Source organism: Leishmania panamensis (assembly GCF_000755165.1).
Source record: "Leishmania panamensis strain MHOM/PA/94/PSC-1 chromosome 23 sequence".
Classification (NCBI taxonomy): Eukaryota; Euglenozoa; class Kinetoplastea; order Trypanosomatida; family Trypanosomatidae; genus Leishmania; species Leishmania panamensis.
The window spans coordinates 343,971-367,222 of record NC_025869.1 but is presented as its reverse complement, the minus strand read 5'-3'; the positions used below and the strand labels follow the sequence as shown (position 1 = coordinate 367,222).

At 57.0% G+C, this 23,252-nt stretch overlaps 4 protein-coding genes across 4 annotated transcripts; all 4 read left to right on the top strand.

The window, feature by feature from the left end:
* Positions 1-1,744: 1,744 nt before the first annotated feature.
* On the top strand, positions 1,745-4,492 carry LPMP_230930 (hypothetical protein; the record flags this gene model as incomplete). Its single annotated transcript, XM_010700948.1, has 1 exon — positions 1,745-4,492. One exon carries the CDS (start codon positions 1,745-1,747, stop codon positions 4,490-4,492), a length of 2,748 nt encoding a protein of 915 aa, XP_010699250.1.
* A 4,627-nt stretch (positions 4,493-9,119) lies between these two features.
* On the top strand, positions 9,120-13,160 carry LPMP_230920 (hypothetical protein; the record flags this gene model as incomplete). Its single annotated transcript, XM_010700947.1, has 1 exon — positions 9,120-13,160. The coding sequence occupies one exon, from the start codon at positions 9,120-9,122 to the stop codon at positions 13,158-13,160; it is 4,041 nt and encodes a 1,346-aa protein (XP_010699249.1).
* Positions 13,161-15,746: 2,586 nt separating this feature from the next.
* RBP38 (mitochondrial RNA binding protein, putative) lies at positions 15,747-16,793 on the top strand (the record flags this gene model as incomplete). Its single annotated transcript, XM_010700946.1, has 1 exon — positions 15,747-16,793. One exon carries the CDS (start codon positions 15,747-15,749, stop codon positions 16,791-16,793), a length of 1,047 nt encoding a protein of 348 aa, XP_010699248.1.
* Positions 16,794-19,401: 2,608 nt separating this feature from the next.
* Positions 19,402-21,852, top strand: LPMP_230900 (hypothetical protein; the record flags this gene model as incomplete). The annotated part of the gene is made up of 1 exon (XM_010700945.1): positions 19,402-21,852. One exon carries the CDS (start codon positions 19,402-19,404, stop codon positions 21,850-21,852), a length of 2,451 nt encoding a protein of 816 aa, XP_010699247.1.
* Positions 21,853-23,252: the final 1,400 nt, after the last annotated feature.

The following is a 23,252-nucleotide window of genomic DNA, read 5'->3' as shown; positions in this document are numbered from 1 at the left end:
CTATGCCGAGGTTTTGCCGGCAGCCTTCGGGGAACCGCTACTGTTGTGCTCTGAGTGCGTGATTCACGGATATCGGTCTCCGCTGTCTCCATCGCTGTCTGGCTCCTCCCCTGTGGAGCCCGACGCTGCTGCCGCATCGACACTGTCGTGGTCCATGCAGGTGGTAGAGATACAGCAGTGCACAGTGTGTCGGTCGTGTGTCGTGCGCGAAGCTACGACTTCCGCAGCGACGCTTCAGTGAGGGGGCTAGGAAGTAGGAAGTGCGCCTTATGTGTGTATGTGCTGATGTCGTGGCGGTGATCACCTTTGAGAGGCTGCTGCCCATTGCGGCAGCGGCTACTGCAGCACACACTCTCTCTTACTCAACCATGCTTATCATCTCACCTCCTTACTGTTCCATGCCCTCTGTTCTTCACACTCCCTTTCCTCTGCTAGCCAACGCAGCGGTAGCACCTTTCCTTCAGATTGCACGATAAAGACATAGGCCAGTGACCCAAGAAGCAAAGACACATTAGGAAGAGCGGGTGTCCCATGCCTCTGAACTGCAGAGGTGGAGGGGTGTCTGGTGTCGCCTGACATTTTCGTCTCCCCTGCTGCGCCTTTCCCCTCTCGTCTTCTCTTGGTCGTCCTTCAGGGCTGATCTTCTCTCGTGGGATCGTGGGACTTGCGGCAGAGGCGGTCGCGCGTCACTGTGCACGTGCTGACTGTATAGCTGTCCGTCTTGTTTTCGGCGAGTTGCCGCGTGTGATAACGCCACTCTCTGCTCTTTCCCCTTTCCCAACTTCTGTATCTCTCGGGGAGCCCCACCTCCTTTCCCAAGCATATGCATGCGTGTATGCACGTATGTACTTTCCGCACTCGGCTTGCGCAATCCCACCGTCTCTTCAGCCATCACACGAAACAAGCAGCACGTGAGGCGTCTGTCCTCTTTCTGTGCTCAACAAAAGGGGGAGCACAGAGACGGAAGTAAAGGACCCTCACTTGTAGACGCACAAGCCACATATACCGCAACCGATTCGAGGCGAGAAAACCAGGGAGGACACCCGTTGCCGCTCGCTTGCTCTCTCACGCTGCTGGAGCGCACGACGTCTGTCGCCATTCTGCACCCCGCATCTCTCATTTCTGATTCCTCCGTGTTTCTTCTCCGCTTCACTCTTCTCGCTTTCTCTTCTTCTGTTTCGAGCTTTCCGCGTCCCCCCTCTCCCCTTCTATACTTTCACTTGTATATCCAGCGCGCCCAAGCCGTTTTCTCAGGTCAGTTACCACCCGCCCCATCCCCCCCATTTCAGAAGGTAGGGTGGGGGGGGGAGGGGGGAGAGGACGGGTGTTCGCTTTCACTTTTCCTTGTCGTGTCGTCCACCTGGTCGTCGCTCTCAGGCCCACTCTCATGTGTGTGCGTAGGCCTGCATTCATCCTTTTGCTCTCTTCTTCTTACTTTCTTCGCCATCAGCTGCCGACCTGAGTAAGTGTGCTCTCTTTTTTTTTTTGCGCTCCTGTGTGTGTGTGTGTGCGTGTGTACGCGTGTCTTCAACTGTCAGCGGGTCGAGTCTCTCGTCTCTCTCTCTCTCTCGAGCTTGTATACGCGTCTCCCTTTTTCACCCCCCTCATCGTGTGCTTTGTGCCTGCGTCGTGTGATCATCGCGTCTTCGCACGGCTGCGGCAGGAACGAAAAAGGCGCTATTCCCTACGCACTCGCACCTGCACCATACGGAGGACTGCCCCCACTCCCCACGTCCCCCAAAGAATGCTGCGCAGTCTGTTCAAGTCGTGCGTCTCGTCGAGCTCGACGCCGCAGGACACTTTCAAGCGCGTGCACGCAGGTCTCGCCAACCCGCCGCTGTCGAGCAGCTCAGCCGCAGACAGCAGCGCTGCCACTTTACCACAATCCCGCATTGTCGACCCGTATCACTTCATTGTGTGTCAGCACGGTGTTCTCGGCAGCGCGGCTGACTTTGAAAACATCATTGTCGACTTGTTTGTGAAGTATGAGGTGGGCGTGCTGGATACGACGGAGATGGTATCGGCGGCAGTAAGGTCGGAGGCTATGCATGCGGCGAAGAGAGGCATGCCTGCGCGAGGTCAACTCTCGGGGTCTACGCCGCCCATCTACAGCACAGCGGGCCCAGAGTACCGAAGCTCAGGTATTCCTCCCTCTGCGTGCGCTTCTCTCGAGTGCATTCCTGGAACCTGTGGTACCTGCCGTACCGTACTGAGTTCCCCAAGCAGCGCACCGCCCGTGTCGGGGTGCAAGATGAGCATGTCGAGTTCCACCAACGGATATGTCATGCCGAGCACCGAGCTACAGGAAGTCCCGTGGACAACAGCTGGTGCGAGGGCAGTGGCAGCACAGCAGCAACATCCACAGCCGGCAGCTTTCGTTCGCGATATCGCAGACGGTGCTGACAGTGCTTCAGGATTGCATGAGGTGGCTCCCAGCTCAAACTCGGATAATGCCTTGACCTCTGAGCAGCGGGCGCGGCGCGCCGCGTACAAGGACACCTATCGCTTGCATATTGAGTATCCAAGCAACATGAAGGGGCGTCTCTACCGCAGCGGCAACTTGCAGTGCTTCTCACCGGGCAGCAATGAGTACCTCCGCACGTATGCCGGAACACAGATTTGTGCGCGCAGGATGCTGGAAGAGGTGGTCCCTGCTCTGCACACGTGGCTGGATGAGGTGGAGTCGAAGGAGCAGCAGCGCCGGGCCAACTGGGCAGTTTACGCTCGAAAAGTGGGCACAGACGACGCGGCGCGACTCTCAGCGGAGGCGGCGGCACCGCTGCCGATATGCCTCTCCTTGATGGCACACAGCTTCGGAGGCATTATTCAGCGTGAGTTTCTCTACCTTCTCCTCGTAGACCAAGCGGAGATGCGAGGAAGCTGTGCCCGCCTTTTCGACTCCATCGTGACCCTGCGCCAGAGACTGCAGCGGCTGCACGTGACCTTTGAGAATTTCCTGACTGTCGCCACGCCGCACTGTGGTGCCGGAGAGTGTCTTTGGTGGCCAATTTACTTTGGGGCCTGGTGCCTTGCTCGCATGAACCTCTGTCAGACCTATGACGAGCTCATTCTGTCTGATGTGAACCGCATCTTGCAGCGACGCCTCCTTGACGAGCCTCACCTGCGTGTCCTGCAGTTTTTCCGGCGCCGTGTGCTGTTCGCCAACACCCACCGTGACATTTTCGCCGGCTTCGGCACTTGCTCGCTCATTTTTGAGAATGTGCGCACAGACCACACCAAGTTCATCGGCGTGGCCCCCCGCATGGCGCACTGCGCTGCAGCCTTTGCGAGCGAGACGATGGAGGTGTCGAGGGCCATTCTGCTGCGCTCCTTCGAAGAGTCGGAGGAGGACGAGGCACACGGCCCCGGAAGTGATGGCTGGTGCAGCACCCAGCGCTCTGCCCCGGTGCGTGCGAGAACCTACACTCTGGATGACCTTATTTCTGTTCCCGCGCCTTCGTCAGCTGCTGCTGCCACGATGGAGCATCAGGCGTCGCACTCATCTGCAAACAAGTACCTCGACACTCCGGTGAGCGTCATGATGGGTAACTCCGATAACAGCGATTTCCTGACAGAAACCCCGCGACCACAGGCTACGTCATCGTCGGTGTTCGGTTTGACAACGTCGTCCACACCGGGGCTCTCGTCATACTCCCAGTCACCAATGCCCGACAGCACCACCGCAAGAAGGAAGCAACCCTCCGCCTTCGCCGCATCGTTGACGATCGGGAGAACGGCACCGGCACGGGCTAAAGCGACGGTGCGCGTGGAGAATGTCGCTGTGCCGTGGGCTAAGCTCATCGATGGGGGCGATGACACGCCCGACAGTGCCTCTGGGTCAACCACATCTGTGCCATCGACCGCCGGCTCACTGCTGCCGAGGCCGTCTTCCATACTGAGCCAGCACGGCGGCTCGATCTCGTCCTTGTCGCCTCTGAGCTATTTCATCCATGGAGGCAGCGGAGCTCCTGCATGGAGCGATTTCCGTGACCTTGATGACATAGGCTTAATGACGCCGCCGCGCTGCAGCCGCCGCGCCGTGGCATCTCTCCTGTGCGATCCTCGCTGGGCCTCCGAGCACGTCCGCAACGTCGCCTTCGCTGCGCACGCCGAGGTGAGGGGGTGGCTGTGGACTTCAACGACTCCGCAGAGAGGCGAGACGTCGGTATTGGGCGAGTCGAGTGTGGATGTTGCCATGACCGCGGAGGGTGTGATGGGGTTCTCTGACTGCACATCTCTAGCCGTGCTAGCGTCGTCTCCAGCGGCGCAGTTGGTGATATCCGGTGCAGAGGCAGATGTGCCGCAGTACCGCCGAGCCCCTCGCGCCATTGCGGCAACCCTGCGCCAAAAACTGAGCTGGCGCGTTCGAGCAATTCGGCTCAAGAGTATTCTACCATCCGGCCACGTCGCCTGTCTCGGCAACTGGGCCTTCTTCGGGCGCTCACCATCGGTGGTGCAGGCGGTCGCCGAAGAGATGCTCATCATTCTGTAATGGGCCTGCCTTCCTGGAGGAAGCGACTCCGTTCATCCAGCCCTGAGTGAAGGCGACCGGCACATGTGTGTGTGTGTGTGTGTGCATGTATGTGTATTGTCTCTTTCTGTATTTCGGAGGAGGAGGAGAGGGTCTCTCTCTTTTTCTCCCCTGTTGCCTAGTTTCGAAGACGGCTTGGCACTCGTCGCTGGTTGTGTTGGTATCCTTTGCTCCGGATTCCGTGAGGCATTTTACCTTCAAATGCCCACCCGAAGGTGCAGTCGCGTAAAATGAAACGAAAGGGCCCAGAGGGGAGGGATCGATGGCTGCCTCCGGCGTGTGTCTGCGTGTCTGTCTCTGTGCGAGCACATGCCCACCTGTCATACTGTGCCTTCTCTTTTTTGTTTTTTTTTCTCTCTTTCTCTCGCTCGTACTGTTCTTCTTTCGCTTTCGACTTTCACTGGAGTGCGGCATCTTTGTGTTTTCTGTGCGTGTGCGTGTGTCTGCGCACGTATGGGCCTGCCGGTTGTGTGGGCGGACGCTGGTGGGTTCCTCATTCTTTCGAGCCTTTCCCTATCTTAAGGTATTCGTTTGACTACGTGCTCCTTCTCTCGCTTCACTTCTTCGACTCTCTCCTTCCTTTCCTCCTTCGCGCTTCTGCTTACTCGCGGCGCCTTCCTTCTCACTTTGGTTCTCCTTTCATTCAAGCTCGGGTCTTTTCCGCGTGTTTTCCTTTGCCACTTTTTGCCCTTTTTTTCGATTTTTTTTGTGCCTTTCCCCCTGTCCGAGTGTGTTGTTGTTGTTGTGGCGTCACTTGCCTCTTCCCTTCTCTTCCTTTCCTTGCTTTCGCTTGATCATACCACCCTCACCTTCTCCACCTCTTCTCTCCCTCTCTCTGTGTTGTGCACACCTTTTTCCCTCTTTGCCTCTCTCTCTCCCCCCTCTTCTGCTTAACGTATGGGTTCTCTCACTCTGAAGGTTTCGGTGTGTGCTTTGTTTGCATGCATATATGTGATCGGCCTCTCTCTATGTGTGTGCGCTGCAGGGGCGCTGTCTGTCTTGGTTCCCCACCCTTCATCATTCTCAGCTCCTTTTCCCTCTTCCCTTTTCGCAAGTCAGCCCCCACACCTCCACATCTCCCTTCTCTCTAACTTTCACCTGCCTCTACCGCCCCCGCCACCGTACTAATCCATGTCTACACCACTGCGTCGGCCCCTTTCCTTTTCTATGCCGCTCTGACAGGCCCGCTGCCTCCCCTTCTCTGTCTTGTTCTTCTAGCGGTTCCGGTGCCAAACCATCGATTTCGTGCTTCTAGGCGGTGCCGCTGTTCGTCTTGTTTTCCAGGCGGTGTTACGTGTCTTGATCCGGCACTTCTCTCTCGCTTGCCCGTTTCTCTCTCTCTTTCTCCCTCTTCCGCTCCAAGCTGGTAGAGGACATCCACGCACCTACGTGCGTACCTCTCGTTGGCTTAGACAAGGAAAAGGCAAGGCATGAACACTTGCATGCGAAGGAGGAGAGGGAGGGAGCGGTGTTTGCGTGGCATTGGTGAGCGTGCGCGAGATGCAGCAGAGGCGCGCGTCGTGCTATGTATGCGTACGTGCGTGTCTCCTTCAATCCCCACACTTCCACACCATCCTTCCTCGTCGTCGTCCCACAAATATCGCTCCCTTTTCTCCTTTTCTTTGCGTGCCCTTTTCTCCCTCTGTTCCCTCGTTTTATAGCCCCCATTTGCCCTCCTATGTGAATACACGCCCATCATCATCGCCCCCCCCCCTCCCTCCCTCCCTCTCCCTGTATCGATACTCTACTTCCTCTTCAACGTGTCGATTTTATGGCTCGCCTTTCGTTTGGTGTCTTTTTTTTTGCTTCGCTTTTCCGCTAAAGAGGGGCTCTCTTGCGCTCGTGGTGGTGTATGATGCGAGCCGCGTCTTTGTTCTCTGTGCGACTTCGTGCTCATCTTCGCTGGTGGCACTCTCTTCGACGTTTCCCCCCTCTCTCTCTAAGCATCTCGCGTCGGCGCTGCTGTCACGTCGTTGTCTTTGGAATATCTTTTTCTTCGCCGACCTTTCTCGTTTGGCTTTCTCGAGCTTTCACCTGCCCGTACATCATCTTGTGTATACAAGCTGTCTGTGTGTGTGTGTGCATGGGAATGCATGGAATGCCCTTCCTGCCTGGGGTTGCGAGAGGGGTGGGTGAGTGTGCATGAGCGAGGGCTGGCCGTCGAAGACACTCTACCTCACGCTCTCCCTCTCTGGTTTCCCTCTTCTACGACCCACTGAGGGGTGCACACGCCCACGCATGCACAACTCTTTTTTTTTTTCAATTTGTTGCGCTTTGCATCGTCGCCCAGGTGCGTTTCGCAGAAGGCCATGTAGAGGGTCAACGCGAGCGAACGCGTTGGGAAGAACGGCACGCACCTTTTCCTCGACGCGAAACGAAAAAAGAGACAGATATGGCAACAAGCACGTAAGCCGCGGGAGTGGCACGTTTAAGCGCACCGAGGCATCTACGTAGCCGCAGGCATATAGCCCGCATCGCGCAAGGCTACGGTGTGAGCGTCTTTCTCAGAAGAGACGGCGGCGTATCAAGCGAAAGGGACCTCAGCACTTCGCTAACAGCCCTAGAAAGGGAGGGGCGTGCGAAGGCAATGCAACACGGGAGGTGGCTTCCGGAATGGGGTACCTGCGTAGTCTGTACTCGTGAATGCACACCATGCTACCTCCTTTTCTCTCCCCTTTCACCGCTCTTGTCTTACGTATGGGTGTTCTTGCTCGTTACTGCAGTGGGCCTTTTCTTACGCATGTCTTTTTGTTGGTTATCTTCCATCAACCCCCCTGTCGTCTTCTCGCCAACAACCGTACCCACACTCACATACACTCTCACCACGCACCTAGGTTTATGTGATGCAGAAGCGAAGGACTTTGCGGCGCTTTCTTCCTCGTCCTGCGATACACCTCTTTCTCGAGCATTCCCAAGTGTTGAAAAGGGAAAGTGGGAACACAAGCCGCAGCAGCCTTCCCCTCACCATACGCACATAGTGAGCGAAATGATCCTCATTTTCTTTTCTTCACCGTCCCCTTTTCCCTCTCTTTTCACTCTTCTTGCATCATGCAATATCCCTTACCTTTCCCCCACGAGTTCCAGTTTGCGAGCTTTGCCGTGATTCCCCGTTGTCTCTTGTGTGGCTATCGATCACGCAAGGCTCACGTGCGTGCGTTGCTGTTTCAACCTCTCTTCTTACGGCAAAGTTGTAGCGTGCGAACAGGCACTTGATTTTTGATTTGCTTTCGTGCAGCGGACCTCACTGCGGGTGTCGAGAGGCACTTGTGAGTTTTCTCATTATTTTCTCTCCCTTTGGTGAACCGTCCTGTGGCTTCTCTGTGCTGCACCTCTCTATCGCGCCATTTTCTATTCTTTGTGTGCCACCTGCGTTTTCCCTTCCTCTCACCGCCTAGTCCCTCTTCCCTTTCCTCCTCCCCCCTCATCTCTCGCCGAGTCGACGGTCCTTGGACAGTGAATGCTAACGAGGAGCTCTTGCCCCCTCCCACCCTTACCTCTTCTTCCCCCCCTCTTAGCCAGTAAGGCGCGTATGCACCAGCTGCTGTGGCAAGCGGAGCACGCTGCCCCTTCCCTGTTGGCGCTTTTCGCTCACCGCTGTGCGCATTTCAGGGGACGTGGCGGTGTGACGAGATCGGGGGCGGTCTCGCTGTCTTTCTCCAACGACGGCGATGCCATTGCTCCCCCCTGGCAGCTTTACTTCTAGCTTGCCTTTCCTCTGAGAAAGGGTCCCAGTGGGCTTATGGCTCCTTCTCTACTGTGGTTTCCGCTGTCCGGGGCCTCCAGAGTAAGTGTCCCGCACCACCGGATGCCCTTTATGTCCCCACCCGGCGCGGCAGGGCGCTGGAAGGGCAGGTGGCTGCGCGCCCTCGTCAGCACGCAGGTGCGACATATGCGCCTAGCGATGCTCTTGTACACGGGGTGCGCTCCCTTCCTGCCGGTACAGCTTCGGTGCACGCGCGCCCGGAGGCTGGATCGAGTGCGGCGAATGCGCTGACCCGCTCGCGGCCTCGGTGTAACGGTGTCTTCTTCGATCTTTCTCTCTTCCATTCTACCACCACCTCTCTCTCTGTCTCTCTCACGCTGGCGAAGGAGAGGAAGTGATCACATTCACACAGCGTGCGTATTGTACGCCTCAGGCACGCACGAAGTTGCCCCTTTTCTTTATCGCCATCAGCGGTTTCTCTCCTTAGCGCTCTGCTTTGTTTTCGTTTTCGAGGGGTTTCAAATGCCTCTTCCCTTTGTTTTCCTCAACTGTGGTAGTCTTTGTCTTTCACTCTCCCCACCTGTGCTGGTGTGGTGACCCTATCCGTTCGGCGACTCACACAACTGCCTTGCCTGCCAAACACCGACACTCTGCTGTTTCGCCTTCTCCATTCATTCACTCTTGTGTGCAGTTGTCTTCATCGTCCTTCACCCCTTTCTGCTTCTTTGCATTCACGTGTGCGTCGTATCAGCTGCTGTTGCTCTGCTCACTTCCATCACCATCCCTAACACGCTCAACGGATCTTCCCCCCTCTCTCTCTCCTTTGTGGTGGCTCTGGTGCTCGTATACTGGCCGAATCTGCTTTAATATTGCTGATTGCGAAATATGTGGGCGACACTGCCGCCTGTAGTGTCTGTCGTCACCGCCGCTGATGAGCTTACCGGCGTGTCTGTGGCGGCACACACGTCTGGCATGCTGTGTGAGTCGAACACTGGCAGCTGCCCGCCCTTCACCACGGCCGCTACGCGGCGTAGTAGACCTTACACCGTTGATGCGTCCCCTGTAATGAGCCCATGCAATGCAAGCCTAGTCTCTGACGAGCATTCTGCGTCGTTGAACGGCTCTCAGAGCGGGTACTTTCATCACACTGCGTTCCCGCCAGCGGCGGTCGGCGACGGCGCCGCCTGTGAGACCGCTGCGCCCGTAGCACCGTCAACAGTGGGTCGACCTTGGAGTAGGCTGGCTCCTCTGGGCTTCCAGGATGCGACGCCTCCGCTGCGGCAGCTCCACCTTGAACGTAGTTCTTTTTCGCCTCTAGCATCTCCGCGGCCTGTGGAGGCACCGACGCCAGCACCGTCGTCACCGGCGGCGGACTTCATTTCGGAGTCGCTGACGTCCCGACGTGCCGCCGCTTTCCCTGCGAAGGGCGTGCCTGACTGCGGCCTGAGCAGAAGCGCCGGTGCTTATCTGTCGATGAGCGTCGTCCCAGTAGACACACGGCCGTCGCCCACTCTGGTCTCCCCATGTGCGTCCAGTTTTCACCTGGTGCAACCGTCTTTCTGCACCTTCGAGCAAACCGTGGTGGCTGCGGCAGCGAAAAACCCTGCGCGTGGCGCCGCGTACGTATCCGCAGTGATGCGGCCCTCGGAGTCACTGTGCGCTGCCCCAAAGTCAACACCGCCGCCAACCAGTAGCGATGCCATGATGGGATTGGGGCACCCCGCGCCAACGGGAGCAGCTGGCAGTCCTAACGCCACCTACATGGCTGTGAATTCCTTTCAAGGCTGGTCGAGGGTTCCGCTCACTGCGCCTGTGCCAACTATTGCTGCGGGCGACGTTGGCGCGCCGCCGGGGGCCGTGATCGAGTCCGAGGCTCAGAATAATCAGGCTCTTGTGCCTCTTGTCTATCCGCCCTGTCCCACACCGGCGCCACACGCTTCAGCTATCGTCAACGGCGGCGCGCTCAAACATTCGTCAACGCCTGTCAGCCCCCTTTTGAACGCGCGAGGCAGCACAGACTGTCCGGCCAGCGTCAGTGCCGCTCTTCGAACGTCGTTTTCCATGACGCCTGTGTGCTTGAGCTGTTCGCCTCCAAGGCACCAAGGTGAAGGTCTGCTCTCTCACAGCCGTCATGCGCCGCCACCATCGGTGTGGGGGGTGGGTGGCGCATCGCTCAACAGTACCGGGACGGCATTTACTGTCGCTACTGCGGGAGGTATGACAGCTTTGTCCCCGCAGACACCACCGCAGATTCAGCACTTTGCCTCCGCCAAGCTTAGCAGTAGCGGCAGCACCAATACCAGCATTGGCGACGTGGGCCACGTGCACTTTCAGGCACTGGGCCAGCCACATTCCCCCCCATCGCTTCACTCCCCAAGTCCGAGGCTTTCTTCACATCCCAGCGTCGGCGCTAGGACGTCGCCGACGCAGCCGGACGACTCGTTTATCTCTATCACGTTGCCAAATCACAACCAAAGCTTTTATACGGGCACCGCCGGCAGAGACAGCTTGCACCGTAGCTTTCTTTTTCCCTTGAATTCACCAGGGGTCACAGCAGTAGCCGCCGGCGGCGTTGCCTACAGCGTGAGCGACGCCGGACCGTCCCTGGAGGCCGGCTCTATCCTGGTGGACCCCTTTTGCTCGCCAGCGCTCTTCGAGCTACCGGAGCTTCAGCCTGCCTCACAGCAGCTGCAAGGCCCCCAACCGTCACATCAGCCGCACCCACAGCTACAGCAACCGCTACTAATCACGCCCACCGCAGCGGCAGCGTTGTCGCCTCCAGGGCCTCACCTTACCGTCTTTTCGCGGAGTCCTCAGCTGGCCTCGCTCGATGAGGCGCTGCAACCGTACGCGTCGGCCAGGGACAGGTGCAGCAGCCTAAGCCAGTCCCCAGCCCTGCTGCAGCTATCCACCTGTGATTTGCAGTCGTCCGTGGCTGCTGCTGCGGAGGCGAGTCGTAACGAGTCCGTCAGGAACACTTCCTTTTTCTCCCCCACGGTGGCAAACTTGCAGTGGCGGTGCCGATTTGGGGAGTCCCTGTCTGGTTCTGAGAAGACGCTTGCCTTCCCCGATAGACGTTTGCAGATGACAGGAAGCAGTGCTGCCTCTGCTGCTGCTGGTTGTAGGCGTGATGGTGTCAGTGCGAAGCCGTCGTCGATGTCAATTTCTAACTCCAAGCTGACACCTCGACCTGCGTACATCGTCGAGTGGGAGCAGAGCCTTATTGCCTTCCAGAATCGCGCGGAGAGTTACTATACCTTCAAGAACACTTGCACCGAGACATATTTGACACTCATCGAACACAATGTGGACCGTTTCCTTGTGTGCTACTTCAGCGGTGGAGTTATCAGGCCGGAGAAGTCGCTACAGGAAGCGTTGACGAGCCGATCTGGACCCGCCGTCAGCACTGCCGCTCATGTTCTCGGCTGGACTAATGCTGGCCGTTCGACTGCGAAGGAGCCGAGCGCTTCTGTGGCTGGCGGTGGTGGTATTCAGAAAATGCTACCGGGCAGCAAGACACTGCTGAGGCTAGGCGAGACCGGGTCGAAGTGGCTGACGAAGATAGGCGCAAACCTGCGGCGGACGGCTGAGACCCCAACACCGGTGTCCAGAGAGTCGCAGACGCCTCTCATGAGTGCTGGCCCTGCCAGCCGGGCCACGGTTACCTCTGCTGACGCAGTAGTGTCGCCGCAGCGGTGTCTGGGAGAGGACTACTCGGATTGCGGCACCGCGTCGATGACTGTTGGTGCGGCGGGGGCGGGGGTGGCGGCGATGGGGGGCGGGGTGCTGGGGCCCACCTGTACAGGCCCGTGTGACACGGACCCATTCGGCGCGCACATGACCCCCAACACTGTTCCAGGGCGGCCGACCTTGCCTGAAACCCGCGACTCGATTCCGTTGACTAGCACAAGCCGACCGCCACTCCCCCCACAGCAACACACCGAGCTGACCGCAGACACGTGCTCCACTGCTCCCACAAACGACATGGCATTTCTGGAGCCCGTTACCGCTGAGGAAGCCGAGATGCAGTGCCTGCGCCAGCTCGGCCCTTACGTGGCCAATGTGGTCCCAGAGACGTTCATGGATGCGCGGCCGTGCGACGGCGTTCTAGATCAGGTGCGCCGCAACTACGCCATTCTCTTGCACACTCTGCAGCACGTCTTCCTCAACCCCGACGGTCGCAGTAGGCGAGCTGCTGACACTTCCTTGCCTCGCGTGGACCAGACCCCGTCGTCGCCGGCCGCCCTTACGCAAACGCCTTTGCCGACGGCAGCCACCGGGTTGGTAGACTCTTCCCATTCTACAGCGATGGATGGGCTCATTTCCCAGCGCATTCGTCAAGGGCTGCTGCTGCCCACTATTCAGGCCACCTGGCGGGACTACTTGACTCCTCTTGAGTGCAAGGCACAGGAGCTGGTGCAGATCGCCAAGACAATCATTGACCCTATCCTGGGAGAGCTGCAAGCACCGTGTGACATGAGTGCCACTTGTAGTGCTGCGGCTGTGTCACTGTCAGCTCCAGTGAGCCCTGTAAGGGACCTGCCATGTGACTTGCCGGCCGCCGCCACCACCCTCGCGGAGGGGACAAGTGTTTTCGCCAACGCAACGACGAACACCGATCGATCTGCTCGCGAAACCCTGCGAGCCTCGTGGGTAGACCCCGTCAGTCGACTGATCCGGCTTCTCGGAGGTGACGAGGAGTATCTTGCTACCATACACAGGATGGACGACGAGTTCGTCGAGAACGGCAAAGCGTGGCAGGAGTGCAGTGCGCAGATGCGACTGCCCAACATGGCGCTCAGCGACTACGTGCCCGTGTACGGGTTAGTACTCTCACGACTCCATCGACTAGAGATGGAGCACCGTACCGTGCTGGAGCTGTGGGGCGGCAGTGCAGCTGGTACTCAACGTCGCACGTACGTATAGTGGCTGTATGTGTCTCTCTGTGTTTTCGCGATTGGGCGGTGATGGTGGTGGCAGCAACGACACGGAGCGTCACAGCTAGCAGGAAATGCACATTGAAAGACTGTACGTGTGTCCTCTCTTGCGTGTAGGGCAAAGGCGCGCTTCCTCGTGAGCAGACTTACCAACAACTTAGCAGGAGCATGTCGGCGACAGAGGCAACAGGGCAACCGCAGTAACAGCAAAACAGAGCGCAGGTGCTCCTTCTTGGCGAGCGGCGCTGAGTGCGGCTGTTTGGAGCTTCTCATTTCCCCCTGTTTCTCCTACTCGTGCGCCACGACACGCTGTCCCATCCGGCTCACTTCGCCTTTAGAGTCACAACGACAGAAGAAGAAAGCAAAACGCAGCAGCTACGAGCTGCCTGTAATGATCAACAGGGATCCCTGGGCTTACACGAAGGAATGCGAATGAGCCCACGCACTGCACGTGCCCAATGCGTATGGCTCTCTTTGAGCTGAGAGGCAAGGAGGAGGGCAGGGGAGGGGGGACGCACGCTTTCCGTAGAGCGGGCCGCGCTGTCGTTGTGGCATCACCGACGCCCAACTTCTCTTTCTTCTTTTCTCTCTCTTTTGTTTTTTTTCTTTCGATCTCCTTTGCTCCGTCCCTCTTCGCCTTTTGTGCGTTCACTTCCCTATACGCCGCTGCGTCGTCGCACTCCCTCACACAACACGGTGCGCTTGCGGGGGGGGGGGGGAGGGAAAGAAAGAGAGTCACTGCTTTCTCTTCTCATTAGCCGCAGCATTCCATTCACCCTCTCCACCACATCCTACTCACGTCGTCTCCTGCGCTCGGGAAGACGGTGCGCCGCCGGTGACGAGAACACATCACTCTTCTTTCGCGTTTTTTGTTGTTGTTGTTTTCGCGAAGCGGGGGGAGAGAGGGATTCCCAGGAAAATGCTTCACTGCTCGCTGTGGTTGTGCCGGCCGGGGACACCGCTTCTCCTTAGCATGCCCTTGCTTGCTTCTCACACCGGCCATGGGCGGCCGCGCACGTGGAGGCAGCCAGATGTCCGTGAGCTGCACAACCCCCCCACGCTTCACCGCCTTCACGGAATACTGCAACTCGCCCAACGTAGCTTGCCAGACCCGGCAAGCCACCGGCGGGGGCACACATACGTGGCCAATGCGCAAGGGTCGCTGCTGTCGCGTCCTGGTGGGCGCGTCTCGCGCTTGTCAGATCCGAGGGCCACGTTTCACTATAAGAGGCGTGCAGGGCGGCCACTGCGGTTGAACATGCAGGCATTTCGTAAGCATTATAACTCTTCCTAGGAGCTGCAGCATGCGCATCTGTGTATTACTGGGTTTACATCTGCCAACTTGCGCTGTAATTCATGAGCTCACCGACTTTAATCTTTTCTGTTTCTGCCTGGTGATTTACTCACTTCCAGTACCCGACCAGTCCCACGTATCCCTCGTGTCCCCTCCTCGTGCGTGCGTTCCCGCCTCCCACAGGTCTTCCTCGACCGTATTCCCCCATTCCCCTCCGGCACTTGCTCTTGTTCCTCCCCACCGCAGCTTTGTCACCCACACGCGTTCTCTATGGAAGGAGACAAAGGGTGGGAGACGAAAAATGACAGCATACAGCAGGCAAAGCCGCGGCGCCTTCACCAGCAGCACATGAAGAGTATAACGGGCGGTGTGCTGAGCCACCCTTTTTCCTCCAACAGTCGAAGGGAGCAAACACAAGCCTGTGGACTTGTGTGTGTACAAGTGGCTGCCCCACGTTCTGTTGTTCCGTGTCATGGTCCGCGGTAACTCTGTTGCATGGCTAGTTGCCCCGCTACTCCATCTCTTGCTATCCATGTTCTCTTCCTCCCATCCTCTACCGCCCCCTGGACCCCCATGTTCTTCCCACACTCCTTTTCGACTAGAACGCCAAGCGAAGCAAAAGCCAAACACGCAAACAAAGTAAAGTAAAGCACACAAGGCATCCCTCTAACACAGTCGTCGTCGCGTTTCACTACCCCCTCTTCTCCTCCTCCTTTTCCTCCGCCTTCCTTGTGCCTTAATCCTCTCGTTCTTTCTCGGTATCACACATCGCCATCGCGGCCGAACCGCTTTCCCCCCATTCCCTCAAGTTTGCCTACTCTGTCTGTCTGTCTCTCTCTCTCTCTCCCCCCTCTTCCTCGCTTCCCTTGTTAGTCACACATTAACTCTTTTTTTCTCGTATAGAGAACTCCCTCCCCTTCTCCCACGTTCACTCAACGGGCGCATGTTTGAGCAGCGCTCTCTCTCTTTCTCTCGCTCTCGTCCACTTTTACTTTCATTTTCTCCCCTCCCCCATGTCATAGAGGCAAAGCATACAAAGACGAATAAGCAAGCATTTCTCCACAAAAGAGATCCCCGACGCAACAGCGCCAGCACACAGACAAGCACATACTCAACCACGTAGCCCTTTCCCCCCTCTCTGCTTGTTCTGTGCCGCGTTCTTCTCGGCCTATAGCGCTTGTGCCTCATTCACACTTTCACGCTCTTTCCACTTCTCACGCTTTTTTTCTTTTCGCTTGTTAGACTGTTCTCTACCTCCGCACAAGCACAAACCCACGCAACATGCTCCGCCGCTTGTCTTTGTCTGTGCTCGTGCCGCGCTTGGCCGCTGGTGTCGTAGTCACCACTGCTGATCGCACCATTGTTGTCTTCAGCCAGCAGCACCACATTCTGGAAAGCAACCAGCGGGCGCGCAACAGCCCTAGTAACGTGTGGGTCGAGGACTGGGAGGTGGATCGCCTAGGCATGAAGCCGGAGTCAGGTGCGCTGCCCACGCAGCTGGTTTTGGATAAGCAGCTGGAGCTGTTCAACTTCGACCAGCTCCTCTCGCCCCCAGAGGTGATGGAGGCGCCTAAGCACAGCAGCTACAGCAGCCGCAAGGTCTACGGTGAGCGGCTGCAGTTCGAGCTGAACGACCGCGCGCAGCGGCACAGCTACCAAAGCAAATGGTGGATCACCCGTGGCCAGGCGTACAAGGAGAACCTGCAGTTTAAGGCCAACGCGCGGTCGAGCATCCTCTTGACCAAGTCGCAGATCAAGCTCTTTCACTCCAGCCAGCTCAGCGGTGGCGACGCCCTCCAGCAGTACCCCGTTAGTGGTGGCAGTCGTCGCGTGTACAGCAAGAAGGGAGATATATTCCAGCTTCTGCAGGACCACATCAAGTCGAACGACTTCAATAGCGGCCTGTACTTCACCCGCCGTCAGATAGAGTTCTTTAAGCTCTCTCCGCTGCCGGATCAGGTGCCAGTGGTGCAGGAAGCCTTAACGGGCGACCGTCATCTTATCTACAATGTGGACCAGCTGGAGGACCCGCACCTGGCACTGAAGACACTGCAGCGTGCACCGGTGAATGTGCCGACTTTTCTGCTCTCTGGGGAGCCGATCATGTCAGAAAACACCAAGAAGTTCCCGAAGACGTTCCGCAGCAACTTCTGGCTGACCGGGCGTGATGCCGAGCTTTACCAGTGGCCCATCAGAGAGAGCGAAAAACGCCGCGGTGTGCCGTTCAGCAGTGGGACCTCGTCCCCGGTTCAGTACGAGCTGTTCAATGTGGAGCAGCTGTCGAACCCCGATGAGGCATTTGCACGCGCGGGCCTGTTCATCCAGTAGTGAGAAGACACTGAGAAGAGGAGAAAAAGGGAAATTGAGCTCGATTAGGTGTGTGTGTGGGGGGTGAATATGCTCTGTGTGATGAAGCTACAAGGGGATAAGGATGTGCGAGCAAGGTTGGTGCGGTGCGCACATGCTCTGCCGCTCTTCTTTTCTTTCTTGAGGACTTTCAGCATTAATTTTTGTTTTGTTCTCCACACCCTTCTTCGCTGCTTTGTTTTGGATGTGAGTGTTTGTGCTGATATGTGTTTCTTTTCCTCTTTCCCTCGGCATCCCGTTGCTCGTGTCTGTGTGTCTCTCTGGGGATGAGGGATATGGTTATTATAGATGCTACTGTTGAGCCGGCACCTTCACACACGAACACATGCGCACACAAAAGAACGAAAATGGCGACGGCTGTCTTTTCTCTCTCCGCGTCTCTGTTTCGGTGCATGTGTGCGAGTTTGTGGATGCGCTTCGGTCACATTTCGCAGCTTCCGTGGAGTTGTGATTGCAGTTTTCTGCATTTTTCTTTTCTTCCTTTTGTTCGTGGGACGATGTTGACTCCCTTGTCAAGCCTGCAATGTGCGACATCATAGAGAAGCAGGACGAAGCTCAATCAGAGCCCCACAGGAGGCGGGCTTTAAAGATACGCAAGGCGTACAACGTTGACGAGAGGAACGAGGAAATGGAAGAGAGGCGGTGGTCCTGGGTGGGGATGTACTCCAGGCATGACCAGAGTACGAAAAAAAAAATGACAGCTTTGAACGAGGAGGAGGGATGTGGGGGGGGGGGGAGGGGCGATGAGTCAGGTGCACGGGAGACAACAGCCGCCCGTTTTCTCCTCCTCTCTTCTCCTCTCTCCTCCTCCTCCTCCGTGGTGTAGTACTGTGCTGTTAGATGCTACATCGCCACTACCTTCACCTCCTCCCTCTGTTCTTCCTTCTCTTTTCAATCTACTCCAGCCTGCATTCTCCTTCTCTGTTGGTCTTCGGCTCTCAGCGGTGCCCGAGCACACAAGTGGGTTTGCGCGCTCGGGCATTTGCTTATCGTTTCTTTTTTTTTTTCTGTCGTTGTGAAGGCGCACGCGCACGTGTGTGTGTGTGTCTCTTTCTCTGAGCATCCGTGTCCTTCACTCAATGACGTTCTCGTTTTTTGCTGGTTCTTCTGGGTTTCTGTGGAGTGTGGTGAGCGGCAGAGGAGGAGACCGCACCCCAGTTAAGAGTCAGCAATCCCCCCTCCCCCTTCAGGAAGATGCGAGGGTCACCAAGACGGGGAAGGAGGAGGAGATAGAAAGAGCACTGATAACGCACTTGTGTAGGGTACTTTGCGACTCAGGAGCTGTGCGTTAACGAATTTTCTTTTTCGTTGGAGGAAGGAGGGATCTCCGGACATGAGAGTAGAATGTGCCTTCTTCATCATAATAGAGTATCCGTCGTGCGCGGCTGTGGTGCACATTTGTGGGTGTTTTGTGAGTACTGTGATGGTCTCTCGTTTGCCGTGTATTGTCAGTGATGGTGGGGGAGGGAGGGAGGGAGGGAAGTCGTTGCTACTTCTCTCATTCTCTCTTTTTTTTCTTCACCCGCTTCTTTCTCGCTCCCCCCGCGTGTTCTGCTACACGTGTCAACACGTAGACAACACCGTGGGGAGGGCGGCAGGAGGAGGAGGTGGTGGTGGTGGGGGGGGCTGACCTTATTGCAGGAGTCAAACCCTCATTGCTTCACAGCCCCTCCTCCTCTCCCCGACCGGATCGAGTTGTTTCACGATTTCCACACCCGCACATGCCACCTCTCTCTCTCTCTTTTTCTTTCCGGCGGCTGCGTTTCTTGTTGTTCGACACACTTCGTTTTGCTACGTTGTGCTTCCTCTACCTCTGTTGATGTGACTGTAAAAGAAAGAAACGAAGGCGATGATGATGATGATGATCGCACCCCCTCACTTTCATTCCCACTCCCACTTCCTCGCGAGCGCTTGCACGCTGAGGAAGTGGGAAAAGAGAAACCACCTGCGCCGCCAGAGAGAAAAAAGGGGGAGGTGACTCTCTGCGCATGGTGGTAAGGAAAGAGGAAGAGAAAGTCCACCCACTCATTCAGGCGGGTACGTGCACCCGACCTGCACGCGCAGTGTGTGCTTCTCCTTCTATCTCTGTAGACGTGACTGTGTGCTGGAAGTACCAGCCATGAGAGTCTCTTTCTATACGGTCGTTTTCTTCGCTGTGTGCGTGTGCGTGTGTGTGTGTACCTATCTGACGAGTTTAGCGCCTCCGCAGCCGGACTCAGTGGTACACTCATCTTTGGTTTTCACTATTGCAGCCTCGACTGATTCCCACAACACGTTACTCTTTTTTTTTCTTCCTCCTCCCCCCTCCTCTTCTCTCTAGGCTCTCATCTTGCTTGCTCGTGCTGCATCACTGTGTGGTGTTGGCCGAACCTGCATTGTCCTCTGCACTTTTGTTTCTCCGTGTGCACCTGCGCACAGAACGCGGTGTGCTATACGGCACCCCCTAACGGTGAATGCACACGCCCAAGTACTCGCATAGTCCCCCTTAGCGCACCTCATCGACTCAGGGCGGCCGGATCAGGAGGGCGAAAAATAAAAAAACAGTAAAACACGGTAGTGGCGTCACTCCATGCTGAAGCATACGTGCCACCTCTTGGTGGTCTTCACTCAAGGCGTCCCGGCTCTCAAACGCTTCGCTCAATTTAACTTTTTGCCCTCCAATCCGCTGTCATCCTCCTGTCTGTGGCTGGACGAGGACGACTTTCGCGCCACGCAGGCGACCGCGTCCGCCTTAAATGTGCCGAACCCTCTCCGCATCGATCCCTACGCCCATCACCCACGCCTGTCTCGCTTCGCTCCTGCACAGGCGAGGGTGACTGCCAACCAAGAGGAGAGAGTGCGGAAGACTAGCGACGCTAAAGACAGGACACACAACGGCGTAGTCTTGGCAAGGACGGTGGCAACGCATGGGGCAGGTCTGCAAGCGGCACATGCTGCCGGTGCCGAAGTTCCAGATCAGTTACACACTGCAGCGGATGATTACACAGCGGGACACGAGGTGCCCACCGGGCCCGTGCCAACGGACGACCATTCAGGCGTCGGCGCTCAGCACAGTACGGAGGAGGCGACCCCGCTGCGCCACCGCCGAGGGCGACCGCCGGGGAATACAGTCGCAGCTGCGGAGGATGTGCAGCACTACCAGGTCCCCATCTGCACTGTTACACTCACAAAGTCGCTTTATCTCTTCAACATGGATCAGATGTACTTGTTCGAGGAAAAAGGCACTGCTATGTCTTCACTGGCTGCACATCGTCTTGGTAATGCAGAGGTGGACGGATACGATGCTGAGCACGTCGACGCTATTACTGCGTTGTCACCGCGGGACCGGGGCTTTCCCGACAGTGAAGGACAGCTTGCACTCTCGGTGGGTTCACCGCTACCTCGAGATGGGTCGACCATCATACCCAGTGAGGTAGCTCCGCTCCTGTGGTCTCGGGAGCATCACATCATGGAAGGCGTTCGGATGCTGCAGCTGAATTTTCCAAACATTGCCAGCGATCAATGCAGCTCTCAAGGGTTCCGGCGTATGTATTCGATTTACTCACGCCGCCCGTACGCTTTAATGCGCCAGAAAGCCCTCAACATTCTCGCCCATCGTCACGGATACCACTCACAGTGGTGGGGCACCTATAAACAGTGGTTGAAGATTGGTGCCGTACCGCTACCTGGCCAAGCCGAGCACATTGTGCCGATTGCAGTTCCGTCCAAGGTGGTGCACATATCGCTGATCGAGGACGCCGCGACAGTGTTGCAGAGGTGCTTGATTTTAGCGAAGCACAAAAAACTTATCTATTTTTTCTCGGGTTATTCGGACCAACTCGGCTCCCCGGAGAGCAGAGGCGGCGACATGGGAGCGCAGTCGCCGGCCCATGCGTGGCAGCCACTGCGTTCGCTATCCTGCCCCGGCACCCCAGTGGATTACGGCAGTAGAGTGCACGGCTTTGAGAAGATGCTTATTTGTATGCAGGAGGACATGCGAGTCAACAGGTGGTCACTGCCCGTGTACTTCACCTTGCGACAGATCCGTAGGTTCGAGCTGAAGCTTCGCCCCGACGCTGTTGGGCTTCTGCCAGCGTCGGCTGGGGCGGCAGGCGCGCACTACAGTCACGCCGCTGCTGAGGTCGTCGAGACCGAGAACGGGAAGGTGAGTGCGGCTGACGAAGGTGCGACCACAGCGGCGGATGCACTGGCGACTACTGACAGCGCCAGCGCAGCATCGACAGAATGTCGGGGTGGCAGGGCTCTGCCGTTTGGTACTGCGACGATCCCTACCACACAGAGTACTATGGCGACAGCGCGGGGCTCTGCTGAGACGTTCCAGTACTGGTACCACATATCGCAGGTGTACTTCCCCGATTCTTATCTCGTGCCATCCGTCGTCCTAACAGCGGAGTTCGAAAACCCCGGCGTGGCACTGAATGGGGTGAGCGGCCAACGACTACCGTACCCTGCCCTGCTCTATGAGTCTTTGGTCAATCAGCATCCCGAAGTTGCCGCGGCCGTGCGACAGGCTTCCGTTTCAGCCGAGGCATCTGGAACGCACCACGCAACTTCGGAGGTGCCCCACGAGTTAACGGAGCACCACGGTAGTGCAGATGCTCAGGGAGCACTTCCAGTGGAGGGGGGCTCTGGCAGAAACCAGGATATAGCGTCGCCCTGTGCTTCCTCCGCTGCTGGCACCTTCGGCTCCGCGTATATCAAGGTGGACGAGGAGGAACTTGCGATTGCACGGTTCGTCGCTACGAACTCCTCACCTAAGCGCACGCAGGGGCGGTCCTTGTGGTACCAGGCTCAGGACGTGCTTGCCGCGGGTGGTGTGGTGGACGTGAACTCTGCGCCCGTCGAGGTGATGGAGCGACCGGCTGCGCTCTGGATTGGACAGACAGAGGCTGGCAGCTCCGACGTCTTAGAGCACAACAATAAAGGTGAATTACGGGGCGCTGTGTTGTACAACGTGGGGTGCTTGATGGAGCCGGATGAGGCTCTCCGCTTGCTCTCCGTGCCCTTCGACCCCATATGAGCGCGTTGTTCTGTGCCCCGGTGCGTGTGTGCTGGAGAGCGCACGCACATCGATCTCTTTGTAGCCCGTGTCGAATGGCCCCATCATAGGCCCGGCGTCCACGGCGTCTCACCCCACTTTTTTTCTTTTTTTTTTTGTTGCCACTCGTGCACTCACCACCTCCGCCCGTTCGCCTTGGCCCTCCCACTCTGTCTGCCTTAACGACACCCCTCAGAAAGGAGGCGTGAGAGGGAGGCGAGACAACAGCGCACAATCGCCATTTTTTCTTGTTTGTCGTGTGTTGTGTATGTCCATACGGAGAGAAGTATACTACTCTGTCTCTGGAGACTCGTATGGCGAGGCTGATAATTCGCACTTCAGGTAGTCCTCTCTTCTTTTTCTCATGATCACGTTCCATGCGACGTCATTCTCAAGCGCTCTGAATCCCCCCTCGTCTGCAGCTCACCTCTCTCTGCTTCCCTAACGATTGCTCTGCTCTTCCTCTGCTCTCTTTCTCTCTTTGTGCCCCTCTTTTCGTTTTTCTTTGTGATTTCGCATGTTTTTTTTTTTCGGCGCCGATGCCGCTTTGACGCCACCCCGCCCCTGCCCCGCTTCACAAGAACAGCTCAGAAACCGCATTTGATAGTGCCTGTGTGCCGCCACCTCGCCTCGCTGTCCCTCCTATTTCTGCTTCCCTCTCTTTCTCACTTGTGAGGCATCTGCAGGCCACGTCGTCTACACCGCCCTACGTTGCTTCCCTCTTTTTCGCTCTTTTCTGTTTTCGCTTTCTTTTTCGGTCTGCCACTGACTTGTCATCCATTTTTTTTTTTTCGACTCTGTCTTTCTACGCTTTGACTGTTGTTTGCCTCTGCGCGTGCTGCCTCTGTCTCCACTGTCCCCACCACTGGTTTGTGCGTCTGTTTTAATTCTCTAGCCCCCCCCCCCACCACCCCACCACCCCCTCCTACTCCCCTTCATGGTGCCACAGAGTAAACCACCGCCAGCGTTTTATTCTATTCAGAACCAGCCTTACCAGCGACAGAGCCGCTTGAGTTTGACGGCGCAAGCCCCGAGCATCATGCGCACCAGTGTAAACGTCGGACGCTTCCCTCCTTCTCTCTTTATGTGCATGGGTACATCTGCGTGAAGGCGCTCGATGTTTTTCCCACACGATCATTCCTGCTCCCGTCTGGTGCCCCCTTTTTACTTCGCTTTATCTCAGCAGCCCGTCCACGAGGAGTGGGGGAAGGGGGAGGAAAGAGGAAGCGAAAAGATGAGCACATTGCTGAAGACAAGGGAAGTGGTGTGTGCGCGTATAGTGCGGGGGTTGAGCTATCGGAGAATTCATCGTTATTATTTTTTTTTTTGGTGCTTTTTGTGTGGTCCATTTTCACTCACCATACGTAAACTCCCCCATCTCG